Source organism: Salmo trutta, chromosome 38 (genome assembly GCF_901001165.1).
Source record: "Salmo trutta chromosome 38, fSalTru1.1, whole genome shotgun sequence".
In the NCBI taxonomy this organism is placed as follows: domain Eukaryota; kingdom Metazoa; phylum Chordata; class Actinopteri; order Salmoniformes; family Salmonidae; genus Salmo; species Salmo trutta.
This window is the reverse complement of record NC_042994.1, coordinates 31,519,754-31,537,134: the sequence shown is the minus strand read 5'-3', so window position 1 is coordinate 31,537,134 and position 17,381 is coordinate 31,519,754. Positions and strand designations below refer to the sequence as shown.

Genomic DNA, 17,381 nt, shown 5'->3' with positions numbered 1-17,381 from the left:
CATTGATGTGCCATCCTGGATGAGCTGCACTACCTGAGCCACTTGTGTGGGTTGTAGACTCCGTCTCATGCTACCACTAATAAAAAGGCCACTCTAAAATGTGCAGTTTTGTCACACAAAAATGCCACAGATGTCTCAGAGGGAGCGGGCAATTGGTATGTTGACTGCAGGAATGTCCACTGGAGCTGTTGCCATGGAATCTTATGTACAGTAACAGTCAAAATGTTGGACTCACCTACTCAACGGTTTTTCTTTACTTTTACATTGTAGAATAAACAGTAAAGACATCAAAACTATGAATAAACATAAGGAATCCTGTAGTAACTGTGGCAAAGAAGGGGGTCGAGTGATAAATGGCAGATATGTGAGGGCAGAACTAATAAACGGGCTCTGCCCGATCACTAAAATGGCCACCCCGATCAGAACTACAGATCACAAAATGGCCGACTGCCAAAACTACAATTCCCAGAAGCAAGGGGAACCCTCAGAAGGTGGAGCCGACCCACAGATAAAAGCTTTGAAGAGGTTTGCCACATAACCTAAAGTGTTTAACAAATCAAAATATATATTAGATTCTTCAAAGTAGCCCCCCCCTCGCCTTGATGACGGCTTTGCACATGCTTGGTATTCTCTCAACCAGCTTCACATGGAATGATTTTCCAACCAGTCTTGACGGAGTTCACACATATGCTGAGAACTTGTTGGCTACTTTTCATTCACTCTGCGGTCCGACTCATCCCAAACCATCTCAATTTGGTTGAGGTCGGGGGATTGTGGAGGCCAGGTTATCTGATGCAGCACTCCATCACTCTCCTTCTTGGTCACATAGCCCTTACACAGCCTGGAGGTGTGGTGGGTCATTGTCCTGATGAAAAACAAATGAAAGTCCCACTAAGCGCAAACCAGAAGGGATTGCGTAATCGCTGCAGAATGCTGTGGTAGTCATGCTGGTTAAGTGTGCCTTCTAAATCAATCACTGACAGAGTCAACAGCAAAGTACCCGCACACCATCACACATACGGATATCATCCATTCACCTACTCTGCGTTTGAAACCAAAGATTGCATATCGATTGTGCTACCAGGGGTAGCAAAACCCTGGATCATTGTTATTCTAACTTCCGCGACGCATATAAGGCCCTCCCCCACCCTCCCTTCGGAAAAGCTGACCACGACTCCATTTTGTTGCTCCCGGCCTATAGACAGAAACTAAAACAGGAAGCTCCCGCCCTCAGGTCTGTTCAACGCTGGTCCGACCAATCGGATTCCACGCTTCAAGATTGCTTCGATCACGTGGACTGGGATATGTTCCGCATTACGTCGAACAACAACATTGATGAATACGCTGATTCGGTGTGCGAGTTCATTAACAAGTGCATCGGTGTACCCACAGTGTCTATTAAAACATTCCCCAACCAGAAACCGTGGATTGATGGCAGCATTCACGCAAAACTGAACGCGCGAACCACTGCTTTTAATCAGGGCAAGGTGACCGGAAACATGACCGAATACAAACCGTGTAGCTATTCCATCTGCAAGGCAATCAAACAAGCTAAGCGTCAGTATAGAGACAAAGTAGAGTCGCAATTCAACGGCTCAGACACGAGACGTATGTGGCAGGGTCTACAGTCAATCATGGACTACAAAAGGAAAACCAGCCCCGTCGCGGCCCACGATGCCTTGCTCCCAGACAGACTAAACAAGTTTTTTGCTCGCTTTGAGGACAATACAGTGCCACTGACACGGCCCGCTAACAAAACCTGTGGGCTCTCCTTCACTGTAGCCAACGTGAGTAAAACATTTAAACGTGTTAACCCTCGCAAGGCTGCAGACCCAGACGGCACCCCCTGCCGCATCCTCAGAGCATGCGCAGACCAGCTGGCTGGTGTGTTTACAGACATACTCAATCAATCCTTATCCCAGTCTGCTGTCCCCACATGCTTCAAGAGGACCACCATTGTTCCTGTTCCCAAGAAAGCTAAGGTAACTGAGCTAAATGACTACCGCCCCGTAGCACTCACTTCCGCCATCATGAAGTGCTTTGAAAGACTAGTCAAGGACCATATCACCTCCACCCTACCTGTCACCTTAGACCCACTCCAATTTCCTTACCACCCCAATAGGTCCACAGACGACGCAATCGCCATCACACTGCACACTGCCCTAACCCACCTGAACAAGAGGAATACCTATGAAAGAATGCTGTTCATCGATTACAGCTCAGCATTTAACACCATAGCACCCTCCAAACTCGTCATTAAGCTCGAGTCCCTGGGTCTCAACCCCGCCCTGTGCAACTGGGTCCTGGACTTCCTGACGGGCCGCCCCCAGGTGGTGAGGGTAGGTAACAACATCTCCACCCCGCTGATCCTCAACACTGGGTCCCCACAAGGGTGCGTTCTCAGCCCTCTTCTGTACTCCCTGTTCACCCACGCCTGCGTGGCCATGCACGCCTCCAACTCAATCATCAAGTTTGCAGACGACACTACAGTGGTAGGCTTGATTACCAACAACAACAAGACGGCCTACAGGGAGGAGGTGAGGGCCCTCGGAGTGTGGTGTCAGGAAAATAACCTCACACTCAATGTCAACAAAACAAAGGAGATGATCGTGGACTTCAGGAAACAGCAGAGGGAGCAGCCCCCTATCTACATTGACAGGACAGTAGTGGAGAGGGTGGAGAGTTTTAAGTTCCTCGGCGTACACATCACGGACAAACTGAAATGGTCCACCCACACAGACAGTGTGGTGAAGAAGGCGCAGCAGCGCCTCTTCAACCTCAGGAGGCTGAAGAAATTCGGCTTGTCACCAAAAACACTCAAAACTTTTACAGATGCACAATCGAGAGCATCCTGTCAGGCTGTATCACCGCCTGGTACGGCAGCTGCTCCGCCCATAACCGGAAGGCTCTCCAGAGGGTAGTGAGGTCTGCACAACGCATCACCGGGTGCAAACTACCTGCCTTCCAGGACACCTACACCACCCGATGTCACAGGAAGGCCAAAAAGATCATCAAGGACAGCAACCACCCGAGCCACTGCCTGTTCACCCCGCTAACATCCAGAAGACGAGGTCAGTACAGGTGCATCAAAGCTGGAACCGAGAGACTGAAAAACAGCTTCTATCTCAAGGCCATCAGACAGTTAAACAGCCATCACTAACATTGAGTGGCTGCTGCCAACATACTGACTCAACTCAAGCCACTTTAATAATGGGAAAATTGATGTAATCAATTTATCACTTGCCACTTTATATTATTTATATTAGATCATGTTTACATAATAGGGAGGAGGTCAGAGACCTGGCCATGTGGTGCCAGGACAACAACCTCTCCCTCAACGTGATCAAGACAAAGGAGATGATTGTGGACTACAGGAAAAGGAGGACCTTGCACACCCCCATTCTCATCGACGGGGCTGCAGTGGAGCAGCCACCCTAGTCATAGGGTTGCTGCGGTACCGGAGCACCACGTCTAGGTCCAAAAGGCTTTTATTTTTTGGGTTGCGTAAACAACAATAGTAATTGTGTGATAAATATAAATCCTCAGCAAACTACCCATATAATGACAAAGCGAAACGTTAGCAAAAATAATTATTCCCACTTGATCCAGATTTGTAATCGACTGTTTTTTGGTTGTGTAAACAACAACTGTAATTGTGTGATGGTGGGGATGCAGGGCAGCGTTCATATATGGTCGATTCCGTGGGAAAGTCAACCTGAACATGTGTAACGGAGGTAAGAACGTGCCGTAAGATCACTCCACAGCGAGCTTGAAACGTCACAGATGGAGCTATCCAACTGGTACCTTTTGTATAACTTCAATCAGTTCATTGTCAAGGTGATGTGTTGAGAAGCAGAGGATCACTAGTTTGAGTCCAGTATGGGGACAGTGGAGGAAACTAAACTGTTAGCAGCACACTGGCGTCAGTTACACATGAAATTAATAAAGTTAGTCATTTCCAAATGAAACCATGTTCTGTAAGGTCTATATGTTGGAGTTCAGGCTTTATTTTGACCTGTTAAAGTAGGAAATTAAATGAATTTTGTCCATTAGAGAGTCTCACAAAAAAGCTTTTCATTCAATCATATTTCATGGCTTTTAGAAAAGGTGGACGGAGCTTGTTTAAAAATATATATTTGCCATTTTTAACAAGTTGTGTAGATCAGATGTTAATGAAGCAATACAGACCACATTGAAGTGTCTTGAGTTTAGTTTGTGTGTTCTACAGTCTTGTAAAGACAGGGGGGTTGACTGGGACAGGCAATGTAACAGCCATAATGATTTTAGGAAATGTTTTTAAAAACATGCACCTTACATCAGATCATCTTGAAACTTTCTCTCTAAAGCTAACTTTCATCAAGGTTTTATATGGTCTACTGGCTTCTCTCTTTTCATTGGCAGAATCCTTTTTCAGTGTTATGATATTCATGACATCCATATCCACCAGTCTATCTTCATGTCAACTATTTTTATTGTTATTTTTTATTTAACCTTTATTTAACTAGGCAAGTCAGTTAAGAACAAATTCTTATTTTACAATGACGGTCTAGGAACAGTGGGTTAAATGCCTTGTTCAGGGGCAGAACGACAGATTTTTACCTTGTCAGCTCGGGGATTCGATCTAGCAACCTTTCGGTTACTGGCCCAACACTCTAACCACTAGACTACCTGCCGCCCCAAAACTAACAGAACTCTGTTCATTGGCAGAAACCTTTTTCAGTGTTATGATATTCATAACATCCATATCCACCAGTCTATCTTCATGTCAACTAACAGAACTCTGCTGGTTGTCCTGGTAACAGATACCAGTGGGAAGATCTATTGTATTTGTTCAAACTAAACTACAGCACTTACTTTGATGTGTCAAATCTGATCCTTTCTTCTCTTCTCCTCCTCTCACAGTTCCACTCAGCCCCGTTGTTTTCCTGCAGTCCACCAGCAGCACAGACAACCTCTTCATACCCAGCAGTAAGGTGCTACCGGGAGAGGCACGACACAGGGACTCCGGGAGGGAGGAAGGACTAGCGTTGTCCTGGTAACCATAAAGAGGGGACACAGACACATATCATTATGGATGCTGATGTCACTGTTGCCATAAAGTGCTTTACAGAAACCCAGCCCAGACCCTGATAGAGCAAGCTGTATGCTAGACCAGACCAAGCTGTACCATCTGGTGTTCTGATCTGGAGAGACTCTTCTCTGCCTCGTCAGCATCAGGATGTTGTTGAGGCTCCACAGAGGATCCACAATAGTCATGTCTCTCTCCTGTGTGAATGAGAACATCAAACAGGTGGTAACTTACGACTGTCTATTAAAATCATAAGGTCTTACAAGAGGCATTAATATATCTAAACTGGGCCTAAAATGCAAATGTTAAAGGGTTGTTCCACAAAACGGGTGTATTTTGTGTCCCTTCAATATTTTAAGTTGAAATTATGCTCCAATATTGAATTTTAAAAGCCTGTTGCATGAGATGAGGTGCACTTTAATGTAGACCACATGGAATATTCAATAAATCTAATTTAAAAGTCCCCAAAATATATGTACCAATGACAGATTGACCCTTAAACAATTCCTACAGTACTGAACAACATATTTAAGTGTATAACTTCAGTAGAATGCCCCTTTAAAACCACACATTAGTTCAACAACTGCATAGTTTGTACCCCTGTTTAAGACAGTACTCACTGGTGTTAATCAGATATTCTGTCTCCTCCTCTTTCACTCCCAAAACGTCTTCATTCTTCACCTTTATTGAGAGAGCATCCTCTTCCTCTCTAAAAGGTTCTTTCTCTTCTTTTCCTATAACAACCTCCTCTTCCTCCTTTTTCATTCTGAAAGGTTCTTTCTCTCCTTTCACTGTAATATCTTCCTCTTCTTTCACGACAATGTTCAGCGCCAGAGGTTCTTTCTCCGTCCAGTAGACATCCTCTTCTTTAGCAGGGGATGAGTAGTTTAGTGAGCTCATGGTCAGGGATGTTAGCAAGTTAACTAGCTAGTTAGCATTAGCGACTAGCCTAGGACTAGGCTCAGCATCAATATTTAACAAGTTTGCAAATTGAACAAGCAAATTAGGTTAAAGGTAACCACTAGATACGTCAACAGAACTGTGTTTTAAACACTGAGATTAGCTAATGTACATAAACATGGTCTAAAGCGCCAATCTTTCAGTTGTATGTTGGCTAGCAAGCTACCGAGGTGGTTGAAAGAGTAGCGGTGTTGTCGTTCGTGAAGAAGCGTCCCGTCCAGTCCATTATACGTCCAGTCCGTTATACGCCATTTGTCGCGGTTGAAGAAGCCTTCTGTCCTGTCCACTAGATTATACGTCACGCAAGAAGCGTCACATGAAAGACGCACATCGCCATCTGCTGACTGGAGTGGGTAACGTAGTTTGGAAACAATAGTTACTACACTTTTTGTATTGGAAAGAACGTCATAATAATTTAACAATAAACTGATATATTTTCTCTTACGTCTTACAAATAATACTTTCCTGTACACAGACGTAGAAGCTTAATATGAATATGTAGATTATGATTAAATACTTCTATGAATAGGTAGTGTGTTAATACACATTTACTCTGTTCATTTTTGACATTTGTTTTAATCTAGATGTGACCATACTATCCACTTCAATCAGTGTAGACGAAGGGGGGAGACAATGTTTATTGCCTTGAGACAATTGAGGCATGGATTGTGTATGTGTGCCATTCAGAGTGTGAATGGGGAAGACAAAATATTTAAGTGTCTGAACGGGATATGGTAGTTGGTGCCAAGGCCGCCGGTTTGTGTCAAGAACCTCAATGCTGCTGGGTTTTTCCAGCTCAACAGTTTCCCATGTGTACAAAGAATGGTCCACCATCCTAACAGTGCCGTTTAAGATGAGGCAGGACGATTCGTTTTTTCATGAGCATGGCCTTATTTCTATTACAGCATATTAGATGACTGTCATTCATATTCCATTAACACAGTTCAATGTAACAATGGTAGGTTTAGGCTACTACATGATACTCACATTTTAACTATAACCATCATGAGGTTGCTCCAACCTAGTCTATGAATGACAGTTTACAACATAGGTGCACACAGGGAGAAAAATGTGAAAAATATATTGGCACATTCAATACTGCCTTGCACTCTTGCCTGCATCTAGCTGATATGGGGTGTAATCATTAGTCCTACAGTTTCAAACAAGAGATTCTATCGGACAAATTCAGGTATGTTTCTCCCGGTTTTGTTCCGTTTAAGTAACGTTTGTCAACAGAATCGGCAGAATGAAAACAACCCTGATCACGCGTAAACACAGTTCACTTTCATAACAGCCACGTTGTATTCCTTCTCTCCTCCACTTGTTGTATTCAGCGTATGTGACAAATAAGGTTTGATTTGATTTGACAAATTCAGGTATGTTATCCCGGTTTTGTTCTGTTTAAGAAACGTTTTTCAACAACAATCATGAATAAACAGTTCACTTTCACAACTGCCACATTGTATTCCTTCTCTCCTCTTATCACCTTTTCCCTTTGCTTCTGTACTTCAATGCACAACACATCAGCTGTATGTGACCAGGAGAAAAAACCTTTACAAGCCAAACCATATCATAACTGAAACACACAGCCTCCATCGTTGTCACCATATTAGCTAAAGTAACATCATAGTCGACAATATAGCTAATATAACTAACACGTTAGGGATCCTGCTATAATCATGCAGTAACGTTACAGTATACAGTCAGTAAGCAGTTTAGCACTTACACCGGGCCCCGGTGGCAATACATTTGTAAAACCAAAAGCTTACCCTGACTTGGAAGAGTTCCAGTGTTGTGTTGGATAGTCATAGCCAGCTAGCTAACATTTTTGAGTCACATAGCATCCCTCTGTTTGAGCCGGGTGTTTAAGTAGGCTAAACTTGCTAGCTGCATTTGCTAGCTAAGTAAGTGAAACTGAAAAATAAATGACGAAATCTCTCTCTCTCTTGCTACTCCCAATTTGTTCAAAACTGTTAAACTATTGTCTTTTTCTCTCTTTGAGTCAACTACTCACCACATGTTATGCACTGCAGTGCTAGCTAGCTGTAGCTTATGCTTTCAGTACCAGATCTATTCTCTGATCCTTTCATTGGGCGGACAACATGTCAGTTCATGCTGAAAGAGCTGTGATAGGTTGGAGGACGTCCTCCGGAAGTTGTCATAATTACTGTGTAAATCTATGGAAGGGCTTGAGAACCATGAGCCTCCTAGGTTTTGTATTGAAGTCAATGTTCCCAGAGGAGGATGCAAAATACTATGTTTTAATCAATTATTTGGTGACGTGATTATATTTAGTATAGTTTTATCTAAAAAGGATAACTTTCTAAATGTTTTACCATTTTCCTTTTTCTGAAAATCACTCAGGAGGATGGGGCTCCCCTTTCTCCTCTGAGGAGCCTCCACTGCACCCAAAGGACATCCAGCCAACTTGACACAATTGTGGGAAGCATTGGAGTCAACATGAGCCAGCATCCCTGTGGAAAGCTTTCGACACCTTGTAGAGTCCATGCCCAAACACATTGAGGCTGTTCTGAGGGGAAAAGGGGAGGGTCCAACTCCATATTAGGAAGTTGTTCTAAATGTTTGGTATAATCAGTGGATATATCTGCCGTTTAGCAGACACTTTTATCCAAAGGGTTTTGCAGTCGTGTGAAAATGAGATGGAAACCCATTTAACTTGTATTTTTCATTCGGTACATGGGAATGCACTACGTAATCACTCAAAGCCTTTTATCTGCAATAAATCTGTTTGATAGAAACATTTCTGGTGGGAAAAAGCATAAATTGTTTCATGCAGATTTGAGAATATTCACATGAAAATCTGTAGCAAATTAATCCAAATCAGATCCCTCAATAACCTGAGGTCAGTTTTCAAACATTTCATAATTTAAAACAATCTTGTTGTGATTTTAAAACAAATGATGTTGTAGAGCTTCCTGGTAATATGTTAACATTAATTATTAATTCTGTTTTAGAAGTCAGAACACAAACAACTAGACAGTTCTATGACACTCGAGACACAGACGTCACTGGATTCCTATCAAGCAGGTGGTTCTAAATATATAACCTTCATAGCTGTATGATACAGAATGCGACCAACACACTTCATTCAACCTAAATTAAGCAAATAAGTAATTATCAAAAAAAAAAAATATATTTTTTACATTTGAGACAGACACAAAGCACATCAGTAACATCTCCCCGTATTCTCAAGTTCGACACAATGTTGATTTAGATGTTCACACATTTTTACATTTTGACTAATCACTAATGTCATGATATTTTGGGTAAAGAAAAAAAAAGTGAAATATTTATGGCAGACTTTTTAAAAATGATTATTATTATATTTATATTTTTCACCCCCTTTTTCTCCCCAATTTATGTCAATTGGTAGTTATTCTTGTCTCATCGCTGCAACGCACGGATTCGGGAGAGGCGAACGTCAAGAGCCATGCGTCCTCCGAAACACAACCGCACTGGTTCTTGACACAATTCCCACGCCTGCGCCCGGCCCGCCACAGGAGTCGCTAGAACGTGATGGGACATAGACATCCTGACCAGGCAAACTCTCCCACAACCCGGACGACGCTGGGCAAATTGTCTCTCCTGGTCGTGGCCGGCTGCGACAGAGCTAGGTATCAAACCAGAATCTGTATTAATGCAGCTAGCACAATGCAGTGCCTTAGACGCTGCGCCACTCGGAAGGCTGCATTTATATTTCTGTTCAGTATATATATTTTATATTTGAGATTCTTCAAAGTATCCACCCTTTGCCTTGACAGCTTTGCACACGCTTGGCATTCTGTCAACTAGCTTCACCTGAAATACTTTTTTCAACAGTCTTGAAGGAGTTCCAACATATGCTGAACACTTATTGGTTGCTTTTTCTTCACTCTGTGTTTTGGCTCATTGTCCTGTTGAAAAACATATGATAGTCCCACTAAGTGCAAACCAGATGGATGGCGTATCGCTGCAGAATGCTATGGTAGCCAACCTGGTTAAGTGTGCCTTGGATTCTAAATAAATCACTGACGTCACCAGCCAAGCACCCCCAAACCATCGCACCTCCTCCTCCATGCTTCACGGTGGGAACTACACATGCGGAGATCATCCATTCACCTACTCGCATCTCACAAAGACACTGCGTTTGACTGACCTTCGTGCCTTTAAGTAACGATGGACAATTGTTACTCTTTGCTTATTTGAGCTGTTCTTGCCATAATATGGACTTGGTATTTTACCAAATAGGCCATCTTCTGTATACCACCCTACCTTGTCACAACACAACTGATTGGCTCAAACGCAAAAGAAAGAAAGAAATTCCACAAATTAACTTTAAGAAGGCACACCTGTTAATTGAAATGCATTCCAGGAGACTACCTCATGAAGCTGGTTGAGAGAATACCAAGAGTGTGCAAAGGGTGGCTACTTTGAAGAATCTAAAATATTTTGATTTGTTTAACAATTTTTTGGTTACTACATGATTCCATATGTGCTATTTCATAGTTTATGTCTTCACTATTGTTCTACAATGTAGAACATAGTAAAAACAAAGAAAAACCCCCGAATGAGTAGGTGTGTCCAAACTTTTGACTGGTACTGTAAATTCCTCTACCATAAGCTGCCTCCAATGTTGTTTTAGAGAATTTGGCAGTACGTCCAACCGACCTCACAAATGCAGACCACGCGTAACCACACCCACCCAGGACCTCCACATCCTGCTTCTTCACCTGTGGGAGACTGAGACCAGCCACCTGGACAGCTGATGAAACCGAGTAGAATGTCTCTCTGTAATAAAGACATTTTGTGGGGAAACACAAATTCTGATTGGCTGGGCCTGGCTCGTCAGTGGGTGGGCCTATGCCCTCCTAGGCCCACCCATGGTTGCACCCCTGCCCAGTCATGTGAAGTCCATAGATCAGGCCTAATGAATTTGACATTGACTGATTTCCATATATGTATATGAATATGTACTGTGAATCATTGAAATTGTTGCATGTTGTGTTTATATTTTTGTTCAGTACATATATATACAGTCGTATGAAAAAGTTTGGGCACCCCTGACAATTTCCATGATTTCCATTTATAAATAATTGGGTGTTTGGATCAGCAATTTCATTTTGATCTATCAAATAACTGATGGACACAGTAAAATTTCAGTAGTGAAATGAGGTTTATTGGATTAACAGAAAATGTGCAATATGCATCAAAACAAAATTAGACTGGTGCATAAATTTGGGCACCCCAATAGAAAAATCACATCAATATTTAGTAGAGCCTCCTTTTGCTAAAATAACAGCCTCTAGACGCTTCCTATAGCCTCTAATGAGTGTCTGGATTCTGGATAAAGGTATTTTGGACCATTCCTCCTTACAAAATATCTCCAGTTCAGTTAGGTTTGATGGTTGCCGAGCATGGACAGCCCGCTTCAAATCATCCCACAGATTCTCAATGATATTCAGGTCTGGGGACTGGGATGGCCATTCCAGAACATTGTACTTGTTCCTCTGCATAAATGCCCAGGTAAATTTTGAGCAGTGTTTTGGGTCGTTGTCTTGTTGAAATATCCAGCCCCGGCATAACTTCAACTTTGTGACTGATTCTTCAACATTATTCCCACGAATCTGCTGATATTGAGTGGAATCCATGCGACCCTCAACTTTAACAAGATTCCCAGCACCGGCACTGACCACACAGCCCCACAGCATGATGGAACCCCCACCAAATTTTACTGTGGGTAGCAAGTGTTTTTCTTGGAACACTGTGTTCTTTTGCCGCCATGCATAACGTCCCTTGTTATGACCAAATAACTCAATCTTTGTTTCATCAGTCCACAGCACCTTATTCCAAAATGAAGCTGGCTTGTCCAAATGTGCGTTTGCATACCTCAAGCGACTCTGTTTGTGGCGTGTGTGCGGAAAAGGCTTCTTCCGCATCACTCTCCCATACAGCTTCTCCTTGTGCAAAGTGCGCTGAATTGTTGAACGATGCACAGTGACACCATCTGCAGCAAGATGATGTTGTAGGTCTTTGGAGGTGGTCTGTGGGCTGTTTTTGACCGTTCTCACCATCCTTCGCCTTTGCCTCTCCGATATTTTACTTGGCCTGCCACTTCTGGCCTTAACAAGAACTGTGCCTGTGGTCTTCCATTTCCTCACTATGTTCCTCACACTGGACACTGACAGCTTAAATCTCTGCGATAGCTTTTTGTAGCCTTCCTCTAAACCATAATGTTGAACAATCTTTGTTTTCAGGTCATTGGAGAGTTGTTTTGAGGCTCCCATGTTGCCACTCTTCAGAGGAGAGTCAGAGAACAACAACTTGCAATTGGACACCTTAAATACCTTTTCTCATGATTGGATGCACTTGTCTATGAAGTTCAAGGCTTAATGAGCTCACCAAACCAATTGTGTGTTCCAATTAATCAGTGCTAAGTAGTTACAGGTATTCAAATCAACAGAATGACAAGGGTGCCCAAATTTTTTGCATAGCCTGTTTTTCACATCTGATTTAATTTCATACAACTTAATATTGCGACACTAAAAAACTTTGTCTGGACAATACCCTAGTACTCAGCTTTTATTAGAAAATGAATGGCATGCCACTGTGATCATTTTCTGTGACGACAGAGTAAATTATTATGCAGCCTCAGAGGGGTGCCCAAACTTTTTCATACGACTGTATATAGCCATATTATAAAGTATATAAAGTAAATATGAATTCTCTATGACATATTTGTATACGTTTTATTAGACTTTTATGATGTAATAGATCATATGTGAAGAACGCCGCTGAATTAGATGGCTGCCATTTTATGATCCCGTAACCTACTAAGGTGGATATTGATCCAACACCTGCCGTTTATTCAAACCAGCCCACTGGGCACAGACGTCAGTTCAACATCTAGTTTCTATTTACATTTCTTTGAGTCCTCAACTAAAGTAAATTCAACATGAAATCAACACAAAATATCACCTGTCATTGGATTTAGGTTGCAAGTTGGGTGGAGTCCAAGTCAAACCAAGATTCTTTATTTCTGAGCTCAGAGAGAATAACAGAGTTACACAGAGCAGTGTAGACAGTCTGAATTCCTGAAGCATTGGATGATGAGCAAATATCTTTATAGTTTCCTGTTCCTGGGAGGGACTTTATTCTTACAAGGACACAGGTGCAAACAGCTGGTTTGCAACAAAGGATGATATTCACCGGAAAAGGAGATTATAATAGGACCGTTTCACAAGGTTAGTCACATACTCAGTTATGTGGACACACATACAATTAACATTTTCCATTACAGTCTGAATATTCTCATTCTCAGTCAACAATATAAGACAATGGGAGCACTGTGTATGTTCTCTGATGAATTTTAAGTCAATGTGATGTGAAATATCAATTTACACTCAAGGAGAAGTCATTATTCTCTCCTGTGTTGCTTTTAACATGACTTTTAAGTGACTGTGATGAGCAATATGTCTTCCCAGTCTGAGCACTTGTAAGGCTTCTCCCCTGTGTGCAGTCTCATGTGTTCCTTCAGGCTTCTTGACTGGCTAAAACTCTTTCCACAGAGGGCGCAATGGTATGGCTTCTCCCCTGTGTGTATTTGCTCATGAGCTTTAAGTGTGGCTAATCTCTTAAAATTCTTTCCACACTGGGCGCAATGGAAAGGCTTCTCCCCTGTATGTGTAAGCTCATGAGCTTTCAGGTTTCCTACATGGCTAAAACGCTTTCCACAATTGGGGCAATGGAAAGGTTTCTCTCCTGTGTGTATTCGCTCATGAGCTTTCAGGTTTCCTACCTGGCTAAAACTCTTTCCACACAGGGCGCAATGGTATGGCTTCTCCCCTGTGTGTATTCGCCCATGAGCTTTGAGTGTGTCTAACCGCTTAAAACTCTTTCCACACTGGGAGCAATGGAAAGGCTTCTCCCCTGTGTGTATCCTCTCATGTCTTTTCATGTTAACTAACCTTTTAAAACTCTTTCCACAGTGGGCGCAATGGTGTGGCTTCTCCCCTGTGTGCATTCGCTCATGAGCTTTCAGGCTTCCTAACCTGATGAAACTCTTTTGAATCTGGGAGCAGAGGTGTTGTTGTGTAGCTGGTTTGGACGTCTCTGGCTCTGGTTCCTCCGAGTTTGGTTTTTCTCCTGCCAAAGAGTGTTTATTTAAAGACAGACCTGAATGAAACCTCCACATGATAAAACTGCCTTGCTATGAGGTTTTATCCAAATCAGATACCTCAATAACCAGAGGCAAGTTTTTAACATTTAAAAATGTAAAACAATCTTGGTGTGATTTTAAAACAAATGTTGTACAGCTTCCTGGTAATTACTGATAATATGTTTACATGAATATTTGATTCATTCTGTTTTAGAAATCAACACAAACAACTAGACAGTTCTATGATACCCAAGGCACAGACATTTCTTTTTGATTCCTATCAAGCAGGTGGTTGTAAATATATAACCTTCTTAGCTGTATGGTACAGAATGTGACTTTTTCGATATGCATGAAAGCTTATTTTTCTCCAAATTTGTGCACAAATTTGATTACATCCCTTTGCCAAGATAATCCATCAAGGTGTGCCATATCAAGGCTGATTAAACAGCATAGTCATTACACAGGTGCCCCTTGTGCCGGGGACAATAAATCAGCATGGCTAACACAGCATTCTGCAGCGATACGCCATCCCATCTGGTTTGGGATTAGTGGGACTATCATTTGTTTTTCAACATTACAATGACCAAACACACCTCCAGGCTGTGTAAGAGCAATTTGACCAAAAAGGAGAGTGATGGAGTGCTGCATCAGATGACCTGGTCTCCACAATTACCCAACCTCAACCCATTTGAGATGGTTTGGGATGAGTTGGACCGCAGAGTGAAGGATAAGCAGCCAACAAGTGCTCAGCATATGTGGGACCTCCTTCAAGACTGTTGGAAAAGCATTCCAGATGAAGCTGGTTGAGAGAATGCCAAGAGTGTGCAAAGCTGTATTTGTATTAGTCGGGGACAGCCCTACTGGGAACAGATACCAGTGGGCAGATATTGTTTATTTTTTACAACTAAAGTACAGCACTTACTTTGATGAGTCAAATCTGATCCTTTTTTCTCTTCTTCTCTCACAGTTCCACTCAGCCCTGTTGTTTTCCTGCAGTCCACCAGCAGCACAGACAACCTCTTCATACCCAGCAGTAAGGCGCTACCAGGAGAGGCACGACATGGGGACTCTGGGAGGGTGGAAGGGGGTGAGCTAGCGTTGTCCTGCTAATCATAAAGAGGGGACACATATCATTATAGATGCTGATGTCACTGTTATCATAAAGTGCTTTACAGAAACCCAGCCCAGACCCTGATAGAGCAAGCTGTATGCTAGACCAGACCAAGCTGTACCATCTGGTGTAATGATCTGGAGAAACTCTTCTCTGCCTCGTCAGCATCAGGATGTTGTTGAGGCTCCCTAGAGGATCCACAATAGTCATGTCTCTCTCCTGTGTGAATGAGAACATCAAACAGATGGTAAACTTATGATCTTCTATTACAATCACAGAGTCTTACAAGAGGCATTATTATGTCTAAAAAGGGCCTAAAAATCATCATGATTTTTAAATATATTGTTTGTGATGCAAATGTGAAAGGGTGAGTCATTTTCTATTAAGGTATCTTTACTTTTACTCAAGTATGACAATTGGGTACTTTTTCCAAATGCAAATGTTAAATGGTTGTTCCATAAAATGGGTGCCTTTTGCATCCCTTTCATATTTTAAGTAGAAATTATGCTCCAATATTGAATTTTAAAAGACTGTTATATTAGTTAAAGTGCACTTTAATATACACCACATGGAGAATTCAAAAAGTCCCCAAAATATATGTACCAATGGCAGATTGCCCCTTAAACAATTCCTACAGTACTGAACAACATATTCAAGTGTATAACTTCAGTAGAATGGCCCTTTAAAACCACACATTAGTTCAACAACTGCATAGTTTGTGCCCCTGTTTTTAAGACAGTACTCACTGGTGGTAATCGGATATTTTGACTCCTCCTCCTCTTTCACTCCCAAAACGTCTTCCTCCTCTTTTATTGAGATAGCCTCCTCTTCCTCTTCTTTCACTACATTCTCCTCCTTCAATGTTATGGCATATTCCTCCTTTTTGATTCTGAAAGCTTCTACCTCCTCCTCTTCCACTCTGACAACCTCTTTCCCATCTTCCTCTTTCACTGTAATATCATCCTCTTCTTCTTTCAAAGCGATAGCCTCCTCTTCCTCCTTTTTCATTCTGAATGCTTCTTCGTCTTCTTTCACCAGAGCTTCTTTCTCCGTCTAGTTTAGTGAACTCATGCTCCGGGAGATTAGACTAGTGCAGTGCAGTATTAAGTTAACACATTTTCTAATTTAACAAGCAAATTACGTTGTAATGAACTAGTAGATAGGTAAACAGAATTATGTTTAAAACACTAAAGAGTAATATACACAAGATTGTTCGAAAGCGCTTCAATGTTTAGGTTTTATGTTGGCTAGCAAACCACCACGTTAGTTGAATCGGAAGCCTTTTGTCGCTGTTGAAGAAGCCTCCAGTTCCGTCCACTAGATTATACGTCACGCAAGAAGCATCACCTGAAATACTCACATCGCCATCTGCTGGCTGGAGTGGGTAACGCAGATTGGAAAACAAATCTTAATTTCAATCTTTATTCTGGCAAACAATGTCATAAGAAGTCATTAAAAACAACCAGATGTTATGTTTTCTCTTACTTCTTACAGCCAATACTTTACTCCAGGGCTGACCTGCCCATTAGGCAGGATTAGGTGACAGATTGAAGAGGGTGGCATATTCAGAGATAAATTGACCAAGGCTCATCACTAACAACACATAATAACACCTCACATAATGATGCCCAAAAACAATGAAAACTTCTCTCACCCAGTGGCATATGGACTATTTAGGTGAGTGTTGGTATTGCCACATGAAGCAGTGCTCACTTTGCAAAAGGCAACATGACTGACGCCATTAAAAGGTAATTTACCACCTTCACAAGTACAGTCTCAGTGCTATGATGGGGTCTAAAACCAGACTGAAGCGTTCCGTGTACATTATTTGTCTTCAGGAAGGCAGTGAGTTGCTGCACAACAGCTTTTCTTTTTTTTGAGAGAGGAATGGGAGACTTGATATAGGCCGATCGTTTTTTATATTTTCTGGGTCAAAGGTTTTTTTTTCAGGAGATGCTTTATTACTGCCACTTTTAGTGAGTTTGGTACACATCCGGTGGATAGAGAGCCGTTTATTATGTTCAACATAGGAGGGCCAAGCACAGGAAGCAGATCTTTCAGTAGTTTCATTGGAATAGGGTCCAGTA

The 17,381-nt window shown here is 42.1% G+C and overlaps 1 protein-coding gene across 1 annotated transcript in view; it reads right to left on the bottom strand.

The window, feature by feature from the left end:
* The window catches only part of LOC115178595 (zinc finger protein 431-like), a 20,039-nt gene extending 3,370 nt beyond the window's left edge, over positions 1 to 16,669 (bottom strand). Inside the window, exons 1-6 of the mRNA XM_029739849.1 lie at positions 16,041 to 16,669; positions 15,416 to 15,513; positions 15,106 to 15,289; positions 13,485 to 14,170; positions 5,168 to 5,197; positions 4,855 to 5,032 (exon numbers count right to left, since the gene is read on the bottom strand). Of these exons, the coding sequence (XP_029595709.1) occupies positions 4,855 to 5,032; positions 5,168 to 5,197; positions 13,485 to 14,170; positions 15,106 to 15,289; positions 15,416 to 15,513; positions 16,041 to 16,302 (1,438 nt within the window). The 5' untranslated portion in view covers positions 16,303 to 16,669. The remainder of the gene's footprint in view (positions 1 to 4,854; positions 5,033 to 5,167; positions 5,198 to 13,484; positions 14,171 to 15,105; positions 15,290 to 15,415; positions 15,514 to 16,040) is intronic.
* Positions 16,670 to 17,381: the final 712 nt, after the last annotated feature.